This window comes from Malus sylvestris, chromosome 5 (genome assembly GCF_916048215.2).
Source record: "Malus sylvestris chromosome 5, drMalSylv7.2, whole genome shotgun sequence".
Classification (NCBI taxonomy): domain Eukaryota; kingdom Viridiplantae; phylum Streptophyta; class Magnoliopsida; order Rosales; family Rosaceae; genus Malus; species Malus sylvestris.
The window spans coordinates 27156754-27176010 of NC_062264.1; the positions used below are offsets into that span (position 1 = coordinate 27156754).

General features: G+C 36.3%; 2 protein-coding genes, 1 long non-coding RNA gene and 1 pseudogene across 20 annotated transcripts in view; 2 read left to right on the forward strand and 2 right to left on the reverse strand.

Moving 5' to 3' along the window:
- LOC126621361 (disease resistance protein RPV1-like) overlaps positions 1 to 14803 on the reverse strand; it is a 193196-nt gene extending 178393 nt beyond the window's left edge. For 2 of the 18 annotated variants that reach the window (XM_050289819.1, XM_050289822.1), the window contains exons 1-2: positions 6273 to 6624; positions 5971 to 6054 (exon numbers count right to left, since the gene is read on the reverse strand). In XM_050289819.1, coding sequence (XP_050145776.1) covers positions 5971 to 6008 — 38 coding nt within the window. In that variant the 5' untranslated portion in view covers positions 6009 to 6054; positions 6273 to 6624. Of the gene's footprint in view, positions 1 to 5501; positions 5862 to 5970; positions 6055 to 6272; positions 6632 to 8527; positions 8636 to 8759; positions 9001 to 13928; positions 14011 to 14424 lie in introns of those variants that run through there. The other 16 variants (XM_050289814.1, XM_050289799.1, XM_050289804.1 and 13 more) reach the window with 16 other exon arrangements.
- LOC126621359 (disease resistance protein RPV1-like) overlaps positions 1 to 19257 on the reverse strand; it is a 249955-nt pseudogene that overhangs the window by 149228 nt on the left and 81470 nt on the right.
- On the forward strand, positions 5130 to 13369 carry LOC126621440 (uncharacterized). Its single transcript, XR_007622964.1, has 2 exons — positions 5130 to 5302; positions 13246 to 13369. It is a non-coding gene; the product is annotated as an uncharacterized LOC126621440 (long non-coding RNA).
- On the forward strand, positions 9423 to 11374 carry LOC126621427 (uncharacterized). The gene is made up of 2 exons (XM_050289950.1): positions 9423 to 9834; positions 10721 to 11374. Exons 1-2 carry the CDS (start codon positions 9678 to 9680, stop codon positions 10873 to 10875), a joined length of 312 nt encoding a protein of 103 aa, XP_050145907.1. The 5' UTR covers positions 9423 to 9677; the 3' UTR covers positions 10876 to 11374.

Sequence of the window (19257 nt, forward strand, 5' to 3'; positions counted from 1 at the left end):
TTGGATTCCCAAGTCTAAACTTTTCCACGTGGGCAGCACTCCTATTTTCTTTTGAGGAGTTTGTTTGCCGCAAACTTCTTCTCTTTTTATTTTTTTTTGTATAGGGGTTTATCTTCATGCTAGTTAATAGGGAAGGGAATTCAAATTCCCCTATTTTAGCATTCTCCCAAAACCCTCTTTGAATTTATTTCAATCAGTTCTTCTGGACAAGCTTCTCCTGTACCATTTTTGTTGTTCGTTATTTTTTTGGAGAGAAGAACAGAACGGTCAGTAAAGCTTCATATTTTTTTCATTTTGTTTTGGTTTTGAATGAATATTCTGCAACTTTATATATTTTTTTTGTTCTTGATTTGTTGCAGGTGTCTTTTGGTGGTGACCCCTTGCTTTTGAAGGCTTGCCTGATGTCTTCGTACAAAACAGTATGACTCTTTTTGTTTCTTTGGTTTTGATGTACAACCTTTCTTTCATTTATCTTTATTTGTATGTTATTTTTTGTTTCAACAATACTTGTATGGAAGGAAGCAATGAGTATTGATCTACTGTACCACAAGGAACAAAAGAAATTGTTGTGCCTATTTCGAGGAGTTAACCTCCTTTTATTTATTATTATTTTTTTTTTTGCTCAACAGTATCTTTTGTATTTCATTTCTTTGTGTATGCATCTCGCTTTTTCTTCATTCTTTTTTTCCCTTATCTTGTAGTGCGACATATAATTTTTCTCCTTAATTTTGGAATGTCCCTAGTCCTATTGAAATGAAGACCCTTATAGTTTTATCATTATTACAAATTTGATGATTGTATTATTCAATTGGGTCTGTGCCTTTCTTGTTTCAACCTTAATTTGCTGTAATATTTTACCCTCTCTAATAAAATTTGTTTCGCTGATCTTTGTTTGGTTCAAACAAGAACACTGAGTTTTGCCAGTGTTAGTCCAATCAGGCCATTCATATTTTTTGCTCATTGCAGTTCAGCCATCAAACAATCACATATTTTTGTAGTGTCAAATGTTCAAATTACCACGCTTGGTCGTGAGATTTTTACTTTGCCCTGACGTGATGCGTTAATTAATGTCTATGTTTATGATATAAAGGTAAATTTCAAGATGCCGCTGGACTTGCAAATCAAGTTTTAATGATAACAAATAGGATATCACACACTTGTCCATAACTTGCGCTTTAATGATACCAAAATAATAAAAGCCTTGCCTATTTGTTGTCTTATTTCTTGGACAGACAAGTGAGCTCTCAAAGTACAAATTTCTCATTAAGTTTTTCCTAATTCTATTGGATGATGATGCTTAGGATTGTTGGATTAAAAGTCCGAATCATAATAAGTTCCACTGGCTTCAGACCCATGTTCATCACTTTCATTTGCTTCAGACTCATCACTTGATCCACTGGCTTCAGGCTCATCTCTTGATTGACGACCTTTTGAATTGTCATCTTCTCTTGTTTCTTCTTCTATTTGAGGGAATTGACCACCTTTTGAATCGTCATCTTGTCTTGTTTCTTCTTCTACTTTTGGTTCCCTCAACATGAAGACATGATCAAATTTGAATTTCTTAGCATCTTCGGCATAAAACAGGCATATACCACAACTTTCCACCTTCATATCGGAAATGGGTTGGTCGTCTTCATCCTCCAAGCAGAAGTCGACAGAGGCCTCAACATCAGGGGAGCATTCTTCTTCCTCTTCACTATCAGGGGAGCATTCTTCTTCCTCCTCTTCACTTCTAAAGGCCTCATTCCACACATACACGTGATGTTGGTCGTAACAGTAGTTCCAGCCGCTGCTTTTGATATAGATTTCAGAAGTGAACAGTTTATGGCTTTCACCCTTGAATTTGCCAATGAAATTAGCATTTACAGTCAAGGAACAATGCTGCTTTGAAACCCCAGAAACAACCGCAGACAGAGCAAAACCAAATAAACCTGTTTGAAACCAATCTGGACGAAGCTTGATGTTCACTGAAGATCCCTCACTTTGATAGCTGAACCAATTTGAAATTTCTTTTCCCGGACATACAACATTAATTTGAGGCCAAGGAGTGTCCTTTGATGGAGCACTAGTTGCCTCTCGCATAATTCTAATATGTGCTTCTTCCATTATGTTGCTCCTTGCATTATTATCCAATTTTGGGCAATTAGTAAAATCTCTGGAAAAATGATAATGTTTAACCCAACCTTGTGTGAGTGTTGTCCTTGAACTTGACACTGTCTTCAGCAACATGCAGCCTTGAGCTTCAACATTACACAGCACTGGGAGCTCTGGTAAAGATTGAAGCCGCTTGCAGCCAACTAAGTTGAGTATAGACAAATGAGAAGCTTGTTTGATGCTTGCTGGTATGCTCCTAACCTTGGTTCCACTCAGATTTAATTCTTGCAATGAGGTTGAGCAAACGAGAACATTAGGGACATCCTTAAGGTGCTTGCAGCCACTAAGGTCTAAAATTTCAAGCCTAATTAGATTTTCAATAGACGAAGGAAGCATTTCGACAGCTGTCCCTTGCAAACTAAGAGACACCAAATGTTCCATTGGATCCAAGATCTCTAGGAAGTTTTCAAGTTCAGAGCACCAAGAGAGATCGAGTTCCTTGAGATGTTTCAGCTTACAAATGTTGGTTGGTAGACTCACAAGTCTTTTGCAATAAACCAATGATAGTTTACTTATATCCTGGGGAAGCTCAAAAAACTCGGCAAGAGACGTGCAGCCACCTAGATTAAAACTACCAGAGACTTTCAGCTTACATCTGTTGCTTGGAAGTTTCTCAAGGTCTTTGCAATTACTTATATTCAAGTAAGAAATATTTTCGTTAGACCAAACTGATTTGGGCAACTCCTTTATACCACTGTATTGTAAATCCAAATATTGAATATTTCCTGGCACCTCTAGAAGATACTTGAGACTGTAGCAGCTTCCAAGATCAAGATGAGTAAGCTTGTCAAGATGTTGAAAATATGATGGAACTTCAACCAAACTAGAACAGCCACAAAGAACTATCTTCACAATTTTCAGACTCCCAGAGAGATTTGGAACTTCAGTTAGATACTGAGAGTACGACAGATCGATAACTTGTAAGTTGACAAGTATCTGCAACAAATCAAATAGAAATATAAAGAATTAATATAGTTTCTACACTTGATTTTATACAAGAATTAAAATAGGCATATAATATAATATACCTCGTCTTCTTTCCAAAGCTTCACAACTTTGCTAAATCGCATATGAAGCTCAACTAGATTTTGCGGACAAAAATTTGACGGCAAAGATTCCAGTGGATATTTCAACCAGTAAAGATAACGAAGAGAATCGGGAAGGTCTAGAGAAGCGGGGAATTGGTAGCCACCAACCGCAATTAGCATTATTAGGTTAGACATCTTTTTGAAGTCTGCACGTTCCAATGGTCGCTTTTGAATCTCAAAACAATTAGCAAATATGGCTTCAACATTTGGAGTTTCCTGAGAATAAGAAGAAAGTTTAAATGTGAATATAAACATGTTAAAATGTAATGCACATTTGGAAAAAGAGTATTTCCGATGGTAATGATGTACAAGTGTCTTAGTCTAGTCAAACATCCAAGATATTTGGTTCATATTCCAAAGACTTCCTAACACAATAAAAATTCAATCAAATTCATCTTTTAACAATCTGACTTCTTTACTAGTTTTACTTTGTTCTGTTATCATCTAAAGTTTGTAAATTTTTTTCCTAAAAAAAAGAAAATAAAAAAATTGAATGCATTTAGCAGCTCTTACCGTGTTACTCTTCAGTACACGATAGACATCCCCATCATTGAACAACCTACTCCATTTACCGGGATCTTTAATACATTGTTCTTGAACAATTCTCCTTCCCATTTCTTGTAGCGAATCATGCATCTCTATGGTTTGCCATTCCGAACCAATTGATATGAGAGACATATCAATGAGAATTCTAACTCCGCCTGTCGCAAAGAATCCGCGAACATCTAACATTCGTTTTACCTTACGCACAACCCACCCCTTATAAAAACATGCTATATCCAGAAATATCTCCTTCTCATTTTTTTCTAATCTATCATAACTTATTCTCAACACTTTCTGGATATCTCCACTGAAAAATAGTTTCAATTTGTTGAATTCGTCTTCCCAGTCTTCTTTGGTTTTGCAATTGAAGAACAAGGACCCCATAACTGTAAGAGCTAAAGGAACACCTCCGGCATAATGCAAGGCCTTTTTTGCCAACTCCTTATAATCTATTCTACGAGTACTGCTATTCTTGAAAGCACGCGAACAGAAGAGCTGAAGAGCGTCATCCGGTTTTAATACCTCAACCTCGTAGATATTATCCTCTTCAACAGTTTGCCTAAGTGTGGCCCTATCTCTACTTGTTATAATAATTCTACTTCCAGTGCCATACCGAAGACGATCGCCAGCTAAACGTTCCATTTGCATTGAACTACTCACATCATCAAGAACAATGAGGACCTTTGTCCGGCTGAGCCTTTTTCGAACACTAGCTGATCCTATGGATAGACATCCTTCCCTTAATATCTCCTTAAGAAGTGTTTTTTCCAAGAGATCTAGTCCATCTACTTTTTCTGAGTTCTCTCTAACATTCTTAACAAAACAAGAAGCTTCGAATTTAGAAGAGAGTTTGTGAAATACAGTTTCAGCAAGGGTGGTTTTGCCAATACCACCCATGCCCCAAATACCTAAAGTGATGCAAGCGTCCGGTGAATGAATGCTTAACAGCGATTCGATCTTCTTGATGCGGCCTTCAATTCCAACATAGCCCTTTAAATTGCAGGATGATTCGCGACACAATTTGGTCCAAATATCCCTTACAACTTCCTTAACTAAGTCGGCATCCGTCCTGGCATATATGATTATGAAAGAAAGCAATAGTTAAGTCTTAAATATATATACCTTACAAAATCTTGGCACAAATAAAATCGTCACAAGTTTAAAGAAAATTTATAATTTTATACAAGTTAAAGAATTAGTTAGTTACCCATAATTTTTCGAATCAAACCCAGATATATCTGCTGCATTCGTCAAAGCATCCCTCCACTTGCGCACGTTGTCGATATTGTTCTCTAAACGTTGTTCAAGTAGATCAAATGCAACCGCATAACTCCCCCGTTGTTTTCGTACATCCGATGGAAGGGTGTCGTAAAAAATGGGTATAACCAACTGGCCATGTTTTTCCTTGCATTCTAGGATATGCACAAGCTCATCCAAACACCAAGTGGAAGAAGCGTAGTCTTTCGAGAAAATGATCACCGAAAGCTCTGATTCCTCGATTACTTCGAGAAGGGCAGGTGCAATTTCATCTCCTCTCTCAAGCTCGTCATCAATGTAGGTTATGATTTTTTTCTCAAGTAAGGCAACTTGAAGATGGCTGGTAAAGGTACGGCGGGTGTCCTCACCTCTGAAACTAATAAACACATCGTTCTTTTTGGTATCATCAGCATTAGCAGGAGCAGCAGCGGATGAAAAAGAAGAAGCGACATCCATAACCTCTAGTTTTCAGATCCAGCAAAAAGATGTAGTTGCAGAGAGATTAATTGTTAATTAAAGAGTCAATATTATTACGTTGCACCGAATTAAGGAGAATTTACTTAAAATTGGCACAAAGTTTCAATGAGTGAGAGATGAACGAAGGTAGAAAATGGGGCACATGATAGGCACATATTTTCTTCGAAAAAAACTATAATTTAAAGAAAGATATTCATATATTTGCAATCTTGATATGAACGACGTCATCTCAGCATGTAAAACTAACAGAAGTTGAAAACCATAAAATGATATAAATGCAAACCTTTTCTCCTTGCTTTGCTCGCCTCACAATCAGTATCATCATCGTCACCTGATCGATTCCTGCAGGTGAAGTTTTGGTTATGTTTCGTATAGTCAATAAACATAAATCCGATTATTACGCATACCAAAAAATACCACACAAAAAGGATGCCAAAAATAAACTCGAGACCTCTTTCTTCTGTTCTCTTCCTTGTTTTCTATTTCCATTTGCGCTTTCTCTTTCAATCTTTTGTATGAAGCTTTTCAAGAACCTCTGTTAAGAGAACCGTTTAATCCAAACGTCAAACGAAAGACAATTGATCAAGATGCGAACAAAACAAAGTGACATCCCGTGACAGGTCCCCAGCGAAGAAATTAACAGCAGACATAACAAAAATTAGCAAATTGAATGCCAGCATAACATAACAACTAAACTTTCTATTAAAAAGAAATGACAAAAAAATACAGAAAGAGCCTTAAATACTGACTAACCTCTGACAAGTTACCAATTTGACAATGGCTTGTTTGTTTTTTCCACCTTCAAAACAAGAAAACTTCACCTTCAAAATAATATATCCAAAACAATTACTTTTTTGTATCATCAGCAGGAGAGGCAGCAGATGACGACGAAGAAGAAGAAGGCATATCCATAACCTCTAGTTTTCAGATCCAGAAGTAGTAGTTGCAGAGAGATTAATTGTGAACAGAGAGAAAGAGAGACTGATTCAAAATTAAGGAGGATCTAATGAAACAGGAAAGAGAGAGGGGGAGAGGGAGAGGGAGACTAGTTCAGATTTTACTTGAATTGGCTTTTGACTAGATCCACAAAGTTTCAAAGGCTCTTCTGAAAATGATACGAGCAATAGACGACCAGTTACTAAAGCATGAAAAGGGGCACATGGGATGGGCCCTCCCTTTACGCACATGGTTTTGAATTTTCTTGATTAATCAATTTCTTTCAAGAAATTTCCAAACAATTTCCGAGCAGCTTCGGTTGAGGACATTTTTATAATTTCCTAAAGAAAATATGTGAATTCCACGCTACAAGATCAACTCATTAAATTATTAATAAAAAATCTTTACAACTATTAATCTCTCTGCCATATTATAATCAAATCAAATCAAACCAAACGAATCTTAATAGTTAAAGAAAACTAATGAAAAAACTTCAAAACTTTAAAATTTAAGGAAAACTAATGAAAATGATTTGAAAACTTTGAGTTTGAATGATAAAGACAAAATAAAAGGTAAAGTGAATAGTACTAGCATTGACTTTTTAGTGTAAAAATATGGTTTTTCGTTAAAGTGAACAGTACCGGTGCTTTTCGTTAAAATTCCCTAAAATTTAACCAAATTATCTCACATGTAGCAGCTCTATCTATAATTATTCTGCAGTTGTTTTATATATGCACGACGTCGTTTCTTGGAAGATCATGGATTTATTCGTATTGGTTTAGTCACTAGAATTTTTTAATTTTTTATTTTTGGACAAATAGTCACTGGAATTTAATTTGTCTGTTTTACCGCCATGTAGCCTTTGGGTAAAGCCTCGTCAAGGATGCTGACACATGCTTCTGGAAAACCCATGGAAAATAATATTTTCCTAAAAGAATAGTATTTAATGGAAAAGGTATTGTATAGACGGGAGATATTAGGAATCGGATCCCCTCCTGAGCTTAGGAGATGCCTCGTGAACAACTTATTCGGACCATTGAAATTTGATTCAATGACTACAATTATTATAATTTTAAGAGAAACCTCTTATTTGTAGTTGTTGAATTAAATTTCATCTATACGAATAGTTTGCTCACAAGTCCGAGATATTAATGCACCGGACCGTTGGATTGGCTTTTGGAGTTGTCGAGGAAAGCGAGCGGTTGGAATTAAGGAGGAAGATATCTCGAGGCCACAAAAGAAAATGACAAATGCCGTAGGGATGAGAGAGAGAGAGTAACTAAGTGGTGTGACAAAGCCAAACCAGTAGATTCATGCCAGAGGCGGTTAGTACGGTGTTGAAGGTGGCATTGATATGTGAACTCGAGAACTACGATCTCGTTCCCGCCGATAACTTGTCATACCATATTTAGTCTAAGAAATAATCAATGCATCCTAATTGTGTTTAGTTTGAAAAATAAGTGTGTGTTCAGTTTTAAAAATAATTTAATGTCCACAATTAAATAATAAGCATGAAAATGACTAACAAGGTAACACAAACTGCTCAATTCATCCAATATTTAGAAAATAATTGAAAATTTTCATGGTCAAATTAATATGGAAAATCATAATTAAATAAACTCGATTGTTTCAACTGCTCATTCTGACGAAGCAGCACTAGTTCGACATATTGCTTCTGATGATAATTATTATATATCAGTGTTGCAAATTAGCAAGGTATAGTGCCTTCAGACTTAAATTCACCACTTTCATAACCTTCTCGATCAGTACCTTCACCTTCTCCGTCAGTACCTCCTTCATCAACTCTCAATATCACCAAAATTCTAAATGACTATCCAGACTTCATACGAATTTTTTTATTTGGCCTAAACTAGGGGGGGGAAAAAACCCAAAACAGAAGATGTACAGAACTTTAGACATGAATATTTCAAGATGTGAATTTGAGGCCTACTACACATCATTAGAGAGGACTAAATTTATGATCAATAGGATAAAAAGACATGCATTTTTATATTTTCATGCATAAACTTGTTGTACTCAATGCATTTCCAGAGGAGAAGGAAGAAGGATACCATCTCTTTATCTATTCTCTTCCAAATTAGTAGCATATCTCTGGCTTTTTCGTTGCACGAATTGTAGCCCCTCATCAATGTGAGAGATCTGCTGACCTTCAATTTCACCTACAAAGAATAAAAGAGTCGACAGTTCAGTATAAACACTACAAACGCCATCTGATGAAACCTAAACCCAAAGGTACACAAGTTTTAGAGAGAAAGTAAGGACAGAGATAGATATGGGGAGGACCTTGAGCGAGGAGGCGATTGACGGCTTCGTTGGGGAGGACCTCAGAGGAGGGAGAACGCTGTCGAAATCTTACACGAACAATCCTAGGTGGAGCAAATCTTTCAAAACCAACCCCATCCCTCCCTCCCTCCCACCCTCCCTCCGCAATTCCCACTTCTCCCATACCCCAAATTCAGCATCACCGCTCAACCCTGTCTCTTTCTCTCTCTGGAATACCTACGCCTACTCCCTTTCTCTATCTGCAACACTTCCCGTCAACCTCTCAGAACCATCCCCTTGATGTCATCACACCAATCACATCCCTTTAAATGCACAATTACAAAATTACCCCCAAGTTCTATAGCCCGGTCCGTTCGATCTGGATTGAAAATAGGCAAAAGAGTAACTTTAATGCTTTCAGTGAATCCTATCCACAACCCACCTGACAGCCCACATCGGGCCCAAACGACAACAAACCGAACCCGCCCATTTTTGTGAAGCAAGGCCCAAATGTAAAAACCCAGTGGCAATGTAGTAAATAAACTGAAATCTTCAATTCAAATTACAGTGCCACCCCTCCTCAACTTTAGAATAGATAATGTAGATAATGTAGTGCTCGTGTTTCATTTCAGAAATAATTGTCTCCTCTTCTTTTCCCATCCCCTTTCATCACCTCCTACTTTCTCAGCCGTTCATTTCATGCCAAGTCGATTTAAAGCTTTATATTTTGCCACGTTGCCAACACCCCTCACGTTTCATTAATGCCCAATATTGCGGCGCATTTCCTGGCCCCTCCTATCTTGCCTTACAAGCTGCCTTGTCTCTTCTTTTATACAATCACTCCACTAGCAAATTGTATAAAATTCACCATCTGGGTTCTGATCCTGTGAGCTTTTTGGTTGGATTTGAGGTGGTAAGGGGGAAGCTTCGTTTGTTTCAATGGAGAGTGGAGGAGGTTCTGCTAGTGGGTCATTGGGTAAGTCACAGTTGTCCAGGAAAAAGAGTTTTGCCATGTCTCATGAGGACTCTTCTAACCCTGAGGGGTATGGACTTGTTCTCTATCTTAGGTTGAGCTGTGGTGGTGGTGGTGGTAAAGGTAAGAAAATTAGGGATGAGTGCTATTGGTGACCTGGCGAAATCTAGAGTTTTAAATCAACTTAGCATGAAATGAACAGTTGAGAAAGTAGGAGGGGATGGGAAAATGAGCGGAGACAATCTTGGTCCGTTGCCAGTGGCATTGATGTGTGAGCTAGAGAACTACGCTCTCGTTCCCGCCGATAACTTGCTCTCGTTCCCGCCGATAACTTGTCATACCATATTTACTTTAAGAAATAATCAATGGACGCTAATTGTGGTTAGTTTCAAAAATAAGCCTGTGTTCAATTTTAGAAATAATTTTAGCGACTTGATGCTGGTGGAAATGTGTTCTGAATTAGCTTGATTTTGAATTTGTAGTCTAATTGTAGTTGAAGTGGTAAATGTGAGATCGGGATGTCTTAATTCCCTTATCTAAGCTGAGATTTTTATTTCGTGTTAGTATAAATACGGAATTGATGTTCAAATGGTAGAAAATAAGTAGATGAAGGATTTATACTACAGTAGGGGAGGTTGAGAGGGCTATGTTATCAGGTCATTAATTTACTTTCCGGTGTATCCGTTTGACCTTAGGTGGTAAGCAGACTTTAGAAATGTGTTATATGATGACTATGAAATTGTGTAGCAGTGAAAACCTGCAGCATAAGATGACTATGAAATAGTTAGCATTGTCGCATACAGGGGAAATGTTCTTGGGTCATGATCATATCGACAAATAGGTTCTTGAAGCTGTATACTTGTTTTGCTGAAGGAATTTCCATATAAAATGATAACTGGGGGCATATTATGTTAACTAATGATTATACGAATGCACTTTCTCATTATCTTTTTGTAACAGAAGTTTGGATCTGTTCTAGCTTATAATGGTTGCTTATATTTATTGGCAGACATGGGCACATGCAGACCAGAGGCAGACTGGTTTCCTTGGTCGGGCAAAGTTTATACTACAGTTAGTGAGGAAAAGCAGCAGGCCAACCAGCAGACACCCAGAGTACCAGAATTGGAGAAACATCGTAAACCAACCGAGTACATAGGAGGTTAACTCACTGAACTCAAAATTCAAAGAAGCAATCGAAGCTGATAAAAAGGTACTTAGAACTTCAATGTTTCTCCAATTTTTTCATAGGAAACCTAATAAAAAGAGCTTGACTTTTTAACAATAAGAACAAAATAAAGGGTAAAATGAATAGTACCATGATTGACTTTTTAGTGTAAAAATGTGATTTTTCGTTAAAATGGACAGTATCATCAGCTTTTCATAAGTTCTATTTTTTCATCTCTTGAGCAGCAAAGTTATGTGTGCATGTAATTTTTTGACGAGTGTCAAATCATAACAAATATCCCAAAGACTGGAGAAAGAAATTTTGGATGCTAGAGAGAATTGAATATTTCCAGATCAAAATAGTTCAGTCATCGAACTTGTAATGTATTTTTTGTATTTCATTTCTTTATATATGCATCTCGCTTTTTCTTCATTCTTTTTTTCCTTCGGCTTGTAGCGCAACGTATGATTTTTCTCTTAATTTTGGAATGTTCCTGGTTCTATTGAAGCGAAGACCCGTATGGTTTTACTGAATGCACAGCAGCTCTTCTTCTCTCGGTCAGTATGCTTATTGCTCCAAGTAAGAATAGGACTTAGTTCTAAAAGAGTGTAAACCTGTAAGAGGAGAGGCCACTGTATATATACAAATACATATAATCCTTCTCATCATAGCATAAGAACTCCCTATTAGAATCCTTGTAGAAAACAACTTATGTTTCCTAAAATATATCAGTTTAATGCCATAACTATATCCTTTACCAATAAGAATTAGCATACATCTTCTCATAAGGCTTTCTTATTCGAATTGGTCTTAAACAGCCAAAGTCTTAAACACTGAATCTCATCTTCATACTCTTACACAACCTACACCATTTACCGGGATCTTTAATACAATGTTCTTCAACAATTCTCCTTCCCATTTCTTGTAGCGAATCATGCATCTCTATGGTTTGCCATCCCCGTTTTGAACCAATTGACACGAGAGACATATCAATGAGAATTCTAACTCCGGCTGTCACAAAGAATCCGCGAACATCTAACATTAGTTTGACCTCATGCATAGGCCACCCTTTATAAAAACATGCTATATCCAGAAATATCTCCTTCTCATTTTTTTCCAATCTATCATAACTTATTCTCAACACTTTCTGGATATCTCCACTGGAAAATCGTTTCAATTTGTTGAATTCATCTTCCCAGTCTTCTTTGGTTTTGCAATTGAAGAACAAGGACCCCAGAACTGTAAGAGCTAAAGGAATGCCTTTGGCATAATGCATAGCCTTTTCTGCCAACTCCTGATAATCTATTCTACGAGTACTGTTATTCTTGAAAGCATGCGAACAGAAGAGCTGAAGAGCATCATCCGGTTTTAATACCTCAACCTCGTAGATATTATCCTCTTCAACTGTTTGCCTTAGTGTGCCCCTATCTCTACTTGTTATAATGATTCTACTTCCAATGCCATACCTAAGACGATCGCCAGTTAAACGTTCCATTTGCATTGAACTACTCACATCATCAAGAACAATGAGGACCTTTGTGCGGCTGAGCCTTTTTTGAACACGAGTTGATCCTATGGATAGACCTTCTTCCTTTAATATCTCCTTAAGAAGTGTTTTTTCCAAGTGATCTAGTCCATCTGCTTTTTCTGAGTTCTCCCTAACATTCTTAACAAAACAAGAAGCTTCGAATTTAGAAGAGAGTTTGTGAAATACAGTTTCAGCAAGGGTGGTCTTGCCAATACCACCCATGCCCCAAATACCTACTGTGATGCAAGCGTTTGGTGAATTAATGCTCAATAGCGATTCGATCTTCTTGTTGCGGCCTTCAATTCCAATATAGCCCTTTAAATTGCAGGATGATTCGCGACACAATTTGGTCCTAATACCCTTTACAACTTCCTTAACTAAGTCGGCATCCGTCCTAGCATATATGATTATGAAGGAAAGTAATAGTTAGTCTTAAATATATATTCCTTACAAACTCTTAGCACAAATAAAATCGTCACAAGTTAAAAGAAAATTTATAATTTTAGACAAGTCAAAGAATTAGTTAGTTACCTATAAGTTTTTGAATCAAACCCTGATATATCTGCTGCATTCGTCAAAGCATCCCTCCACTTGCGCGCCTTGTCGATACTGTTCTCGAAACGTTGTTCAAGTTGATCAAATGCAACTGCATAACTCCCCTGTTGTTTTCGTACATCCGATGGAAGGGTGTCGTAAAAAATGGGTATAACCAACTGGCCATGTTTTTCCTTGCATTCTAGGATATGCACAAGCTCATCCAAACACCAAGTGGAAGAAGCATAGTCTTTTGAGAAAATGATCACCGAAAGCTCTGATTCCTCGATTGCTTCGAGAAGGGCAGGTGCGATTTCATCTCCTCTGTTAAGCTTGTCATCAATATAGGTTGTGATTTTTTTCTCAAGTAAGGCGGCGTGAAGGTGGCTGGTGAAGGTACGGCGGGTGTCCTCACCTCTGAAACTGATAAACACATCGTACTTTTTTGTATCATCAGGATCAGCAGGAGCAGCAGCGGATGAAGAAGAAGAAGCGATATCCATAACCTCTAGTTTTCAGATCCAGCAAAAAGATGTAGTTGCAGAGAGATTAATTGTTAATTAAAGAGAAATAATATTATGACGTTGCAGGAATTAAGTTGAATTTACTTAGAATTGGCTTTTGTCTACATGCACAAAGTTTCAATGAGCGACAGATGAACGAAAGTAGAAAATGGGGCACATGATAGGCACATATTTTCTTTCAAAAAAACTATAATTTAAAGAAAGATATTCATATATTTGCACTCTTGATATGAACGACGTCATCTCAGCATGTAAAACTACCGGTAGTTGAAAACCATAAAATGATATAAATGCAAACCTTGTCTCCTTGCTTTGCTCCCCTCACAATCAGTATCATCATCGTCACCTGATCGATTCCTGCAAGTGAAGTTTTGGTTATGTTTCGTATGGTCAATAAACATAAATCAGATTATTATGCATACCAAAAAACACCACACAAAAAGGATGCAAAAAATAAACTTGAGACCTCTTTCTCCTGTTCTCTTCCTTGTTTTCTATTTCCATTTGCTTTCTCTTTCAATCTTTTGTAATGAAGCTTTTCAGAACATCTGTTAAGAGAACCGTTTAATCCAAACGTCAAAAGGAAGACAATTGATAATGATGCAAACAAAGCAAAGTGACATCCGGTGACAAGTCACCAGCGAAGAAATTAACAGCAGACATACATAACAAAAATTAATTAGCAAATTAAATGGCAGCATAACATAACAACTAAACTTATTTGCTTCAGTCCATTTGGACAACTATGCCAAAAAACAAATCGATCACATCCGCTCAAGAGTCGGACATGATAAGGCACTATGAATGTAGTATCACTATAAATTAGTACTCACAAAATTTGAGGTGATACTTACTTTAGTTGGAAAAATATGATAACCTAAATTAATTTTAACTAAAAAGAAATGAAAAAAAATATAGAAAGAGCCTTAAACAGTATCAGTAAACATTAAACACTGACTAACCTCTGACAAGTTACCAATTTGACAATGGCTTGTCTGTTTTCTCCACCTTCAAAATAAGAAAACTTCACCTTCAAAATAATATATCCAAAACAACTACTTTTTTGTATCATCAGCAGGAGCGACAACGGATGACGACGAAGAAGAAGAAGAAGGCATATCCATAACCTCTAGTTTTCAGATCCAGGAGTAGTAGTTGCAGAGAGATTAATTGTGAACAGAGAGAAAGAGAGATTAAGGAGGATACAACAAAGCGAGAGAGAGAGAGAGAGAGAGAGAGTAATTCAGAATTAAGGAGGATCTAATGAACCGGAAAAGAGAGGGGGAGAGGGAGACTAGTTCAGATTTGACTTGAATTGGCTTTTGACTTTTCAAAGGCTCTTCTGGAAAAGATACGAGTAAAGAGATGAAAGGAGCATATGGGATGGGGGGCCCTCCCTTTACGCGCTTTGCGCACACGGTTTCGAAATTTCCAAGCAATTTCTATAATTTCCATAATTTCCATACTAAAGAATTATAGAATATAGTTGTTCACCAATAGGGATTGAACAAGATTTGAAATCTGTATTTCCAAGCACAAATGACAAATCAACTTATTAAATTATTAACAAAAAATCTTTAGAGTCATAGACCCATATTGTTTGATTTCATCATAAGATATTATACAATTGTTACAGCTATCAATCTCTCTACCATATCATAGTCAAATCAAACTAAACATGTCTTAATAGTTAAAGAAAACTAATGAAAAAAACTTCAAAATTTTGAATTTTAAACAAATTATCTCACAGGGAGTAGCTCTGTCTATAATTATTCTACAGTTGTTTTATACATGCACGATGTCATTTCTTGGAAGATTATAGATATAGGAAAGGATCCCTTCCACTTAATCCTCATGACCCACAAATCTGGATCTTTGAAATTTAATCCAACGGCTACAAACAAAAAATCTTATTAAAAATTATAATAACTTTAATCGTTGAATCAAATTTCAAAAATTTGGATTTATGGGTCATAAGGATTAGATGGAAATGATCCCTTTCCCTCCATATAGGTTTAGGCATTGGAATTTTATTTTATATTTTTTTGGACAAATAGTTGCTTGAATTTAATTTGTTTGTTTTACCACCGTGTAGCGTTTGGGTAAAGCCTTGTCAAGGATGCAGACACATGCCTCTGGAAATTCAACGGAAAATAATATTTTCCTAAAAGAATAGTATTTTATGGAAAAAGTATTGTATAGAGGGGAGATATTAATGCACAGGACCGTTGGATTGGCTTTTGGTGTCGTCAAGGAAAACGGGCGGTTGGTAATTGAGGAGGAAGATAGCTCGAGGCCGCAAAAGAAGATGACAAATGCAGTTAGGGATGAGGGAATTGGATCCTCTCCTAAGCAGGAGATCAGGATCCTCCTGATCTATTAATACGGACCGTTAGATTTTGATCAAACGGTTACAATTATTATAACTTTAAAGGGTCCCCTATTTGTAGTCGTTAGATCAAAATCCAACAGTCCTTGTTATTGGGTCAAGAGGATCCTAATCTCCTGCTTAGGAGAGGATCCAATTCTTGGGATGAGAGAGAGAGAGAGAGAGAGTAATAGTAATGTCAGTGGTGAGTCCCAGAGCGGCAGATTCATGCCCAAGGCGGATAGTATGGAGTTAACGAAAATGATTGTAACTGTATATTTTGATGAGTTAAGGAATCAATGATAATGAGTATTTAGTTAAGGGATCATTATTACAATTGAGTTAAAGTTAGAAGATTATTGCTATAATTTCTCTTTGTTAAAATAAACTTAGTCAAAGTCATTTTCAATTAAGCTCTCATAGTTATCTATTAATAATTCAATGGGTTAGTTTATGACTCCTATATCCAAGGCTATCGAGAGATCATAAGAAAGTCAAGAAATTTCCAAGCAATTTAAATTGAGGACATTTCTATAATTTTCAAAAGAAAATAAGTGAATTCACCACAACAGAATCATGAAGGGCTAAGAATATAGTTGTTCACCAATGAAGATTGAATATGATTTGGGATCTGTATTTCTGAGCACAAGTGATAAATCAACTCATTGAATTATTAATTAAAAATCTTTTAAGTTATAGATTCATTTTGTTTGATTTCACCATAAGATACTACACAATCGTTACAACTATCAATCTTTCTATCATATTATAATTAAATCAAACGACACGGATCTTAATAGTTAAGAAAAACTAATGCAAAAAACTTCAAAATTTTGAATTTTAACCAAATCATCTCACATGCAGCAACACTGTGTGTAATTATTCTGCAAATGTTTTATATATGCACGACGTCGTTTCTTGGATTATTCATATTGGTTTAATCATTGGAATTTAATTTGTCTGTTTTACGGGCGTGTAGCGTTTGGGTAAAGCCTCGTCAGTAGACACATGCCTTTGAAAATTCGTGGAAAATAATATTTTCCTAAAAGAATAGTATTTAATGGTAAAGTTATTGTATAGAGGGGGGATATTAATGCACCGGACCGTTGGTTGGCTTTTGGTGTTGTCGAGGAAAACCAGCGGTTGGTAATTGAGGAGGAAGATATCTCGAGGCCTCAAAAGAAAATGACAAATGAGGGTAATTGTAAAGTCAGTGGTCAGTGGTGAGTGTGACAAAGCCAGAGCAGTAGATTCGTGCCCGAGGCGGGTAGTACAGTAGACTAGGATTATGTTCCTTCCTCTTTTCATTTTTTTCTATTTCCTCATTTCACATTCTTTATTTTATCTTTATTTTTCTATGAAAATTCGTTGACATAACTTAATTGTGACCATTCAAATAGGAGGGGAGGGAAAGGAAGGGGAAAAAATGAGGGGAGAGAATCCTACTCCGTACGGTATTGATGGTGGCGTTGATTTGTGTGCTAGAAATAATTAGTGAAGGCTAATTGTGTTTAGTTTGAGAAATAAACCTGTGTTCAGCTTCAAAAATAATTTTAGTGTTCGTGTTCAGTTTCAAAAATTGTGTAGTATCCGTATTCAATTTTAGAGATAATGTAGTACTAGTGTTTAATTTCAAAAATAAATAATGTGATATCCCGTCCCCAAAATTAGTATTTTATTTTATTTTTGACATATTATAGAGATTTAATTGAAGTTAGTTTGTTAATTATTCGGATTAGTTTGTTAATTATTCGGATTAGTTTGTTAATTATTCGGATTTGAGAAAAGTGAAGTGAAGGGTATTTCTGTCATTTCGAAATTTACTCAACCTTTCCGGTCAACTCTTGAGTTGTTCAGGTAGAGCTTGAACCCACGAGCGCGTAGGAGCAAATGGATCTCAATTCCAAGTTATAACGAAAAAGTTAGAAACGTTTAAACTAGAGGATATTTGGGTTATTTACACCTTACCATAAGTAGTGGGCGTGTTCTTGAGCAGTTGCAATTTGTGTAAAATTTCAGATATAAGCTCAAAACTTTGCAAACAAGCAAGCAAGAAAAGGAAAAATGGACAATTGAGTAATGGATAAAAATCAAACATACATGGTAAAGAAAGAGATCGTTGAACCTGAGGTTAAATATCCGTATGTCACAAATCATCTCCCAAACTCAACTTTTTTTGGGTGTGTGGAATCATTTAAACTATAATTCACCGTATTTAGCTACTAGTTCATTTGTCTATTCTTAAACACTGCTACATTAAATTTCATGTATAGTAAAATTGTGCTCATTATCTTTAATAATGGACAAATGGTTATATTGTTCATGGCAAAGAAACAGAAATATATTGACGAAAGGCTAAAAGATGAAAGTTACAGGAAAAACAGAATCTCCCATGTACACAGGTTAAAATAGTCCCTCTGGAGTTTACTGTTTCATTCGTTATGACGCAATGAACCAAGTCAATATGCATGATTCTTGACGGCTCCAACCGTAAGCTTACTAAAACTTGGATTTGACTAATATCAATTCAAACCATCCAAATCATATATAATGAGGAAGCTTGTCTCTTCATAGAGTTTCGTTGCTACCCTCTGTTATCCTGTTTCTTGTTTATTGTTACGTGAAGCCTACATTGGTGGTTAGTAATGTTCCCTTTCTTTCTTATGAGAATATAATATTTCAAGCTCTGGTATCTGCTGCTGTTTATGATCATATGTTTATATCCTGCACGTAGCATTACTTTCTTACGATGTGCTCATTTCCTTTGCTGTGCCGCATTTTAAAACTTACATAAACATGTGACCTATTTTGATGACAACCTATTTGTTATCTAATTCTGGTTGTTGTGGCACACTAGAGATCCAGAAAGGGACCTCGGAGAATGCTAGAAGCTCAGGCCATGATCCAGCAGTAGATGAGATTACAACAGGCGCCAAGGTGAAGTTAACGCATAAGCCCATCATTAAAATCAGGATCCGCTTTCATATCAAATCGCCCTCCCACTAACAGTTTTATCTGTCGACGTTGATATTTGCAGGCTTTGGATATGGGATCTGGATGAGTGGATGAACCAACTGTGAAAGTTAAACAAGAAACTATGAATAAGCCTGCGGACCAGATATAAACGTTATCATGAGTAAATTTATTTAGGGTGACTTGATCACAAGCCAAGTCATTCTAACTCAACTGTCCATCGATTTGTGAAGTCCGTAATTTATTTGAGCAGTAGCATTTCATGTATCTTAGCATTTCTTGTATTTGTAAGAATTCAACTTGTTTAAACTTGGGTTTTTGAACTTTAATCCTTCAAGAAGATTAAAATTTTAAAAAAACCTGGTGTTAGATTAAATATTGATTTTAATCCCTAATGTGTCCTTAATTCAAAATAATTAATGTGCATTTTATTTAATGTCTCCCATTAAATATT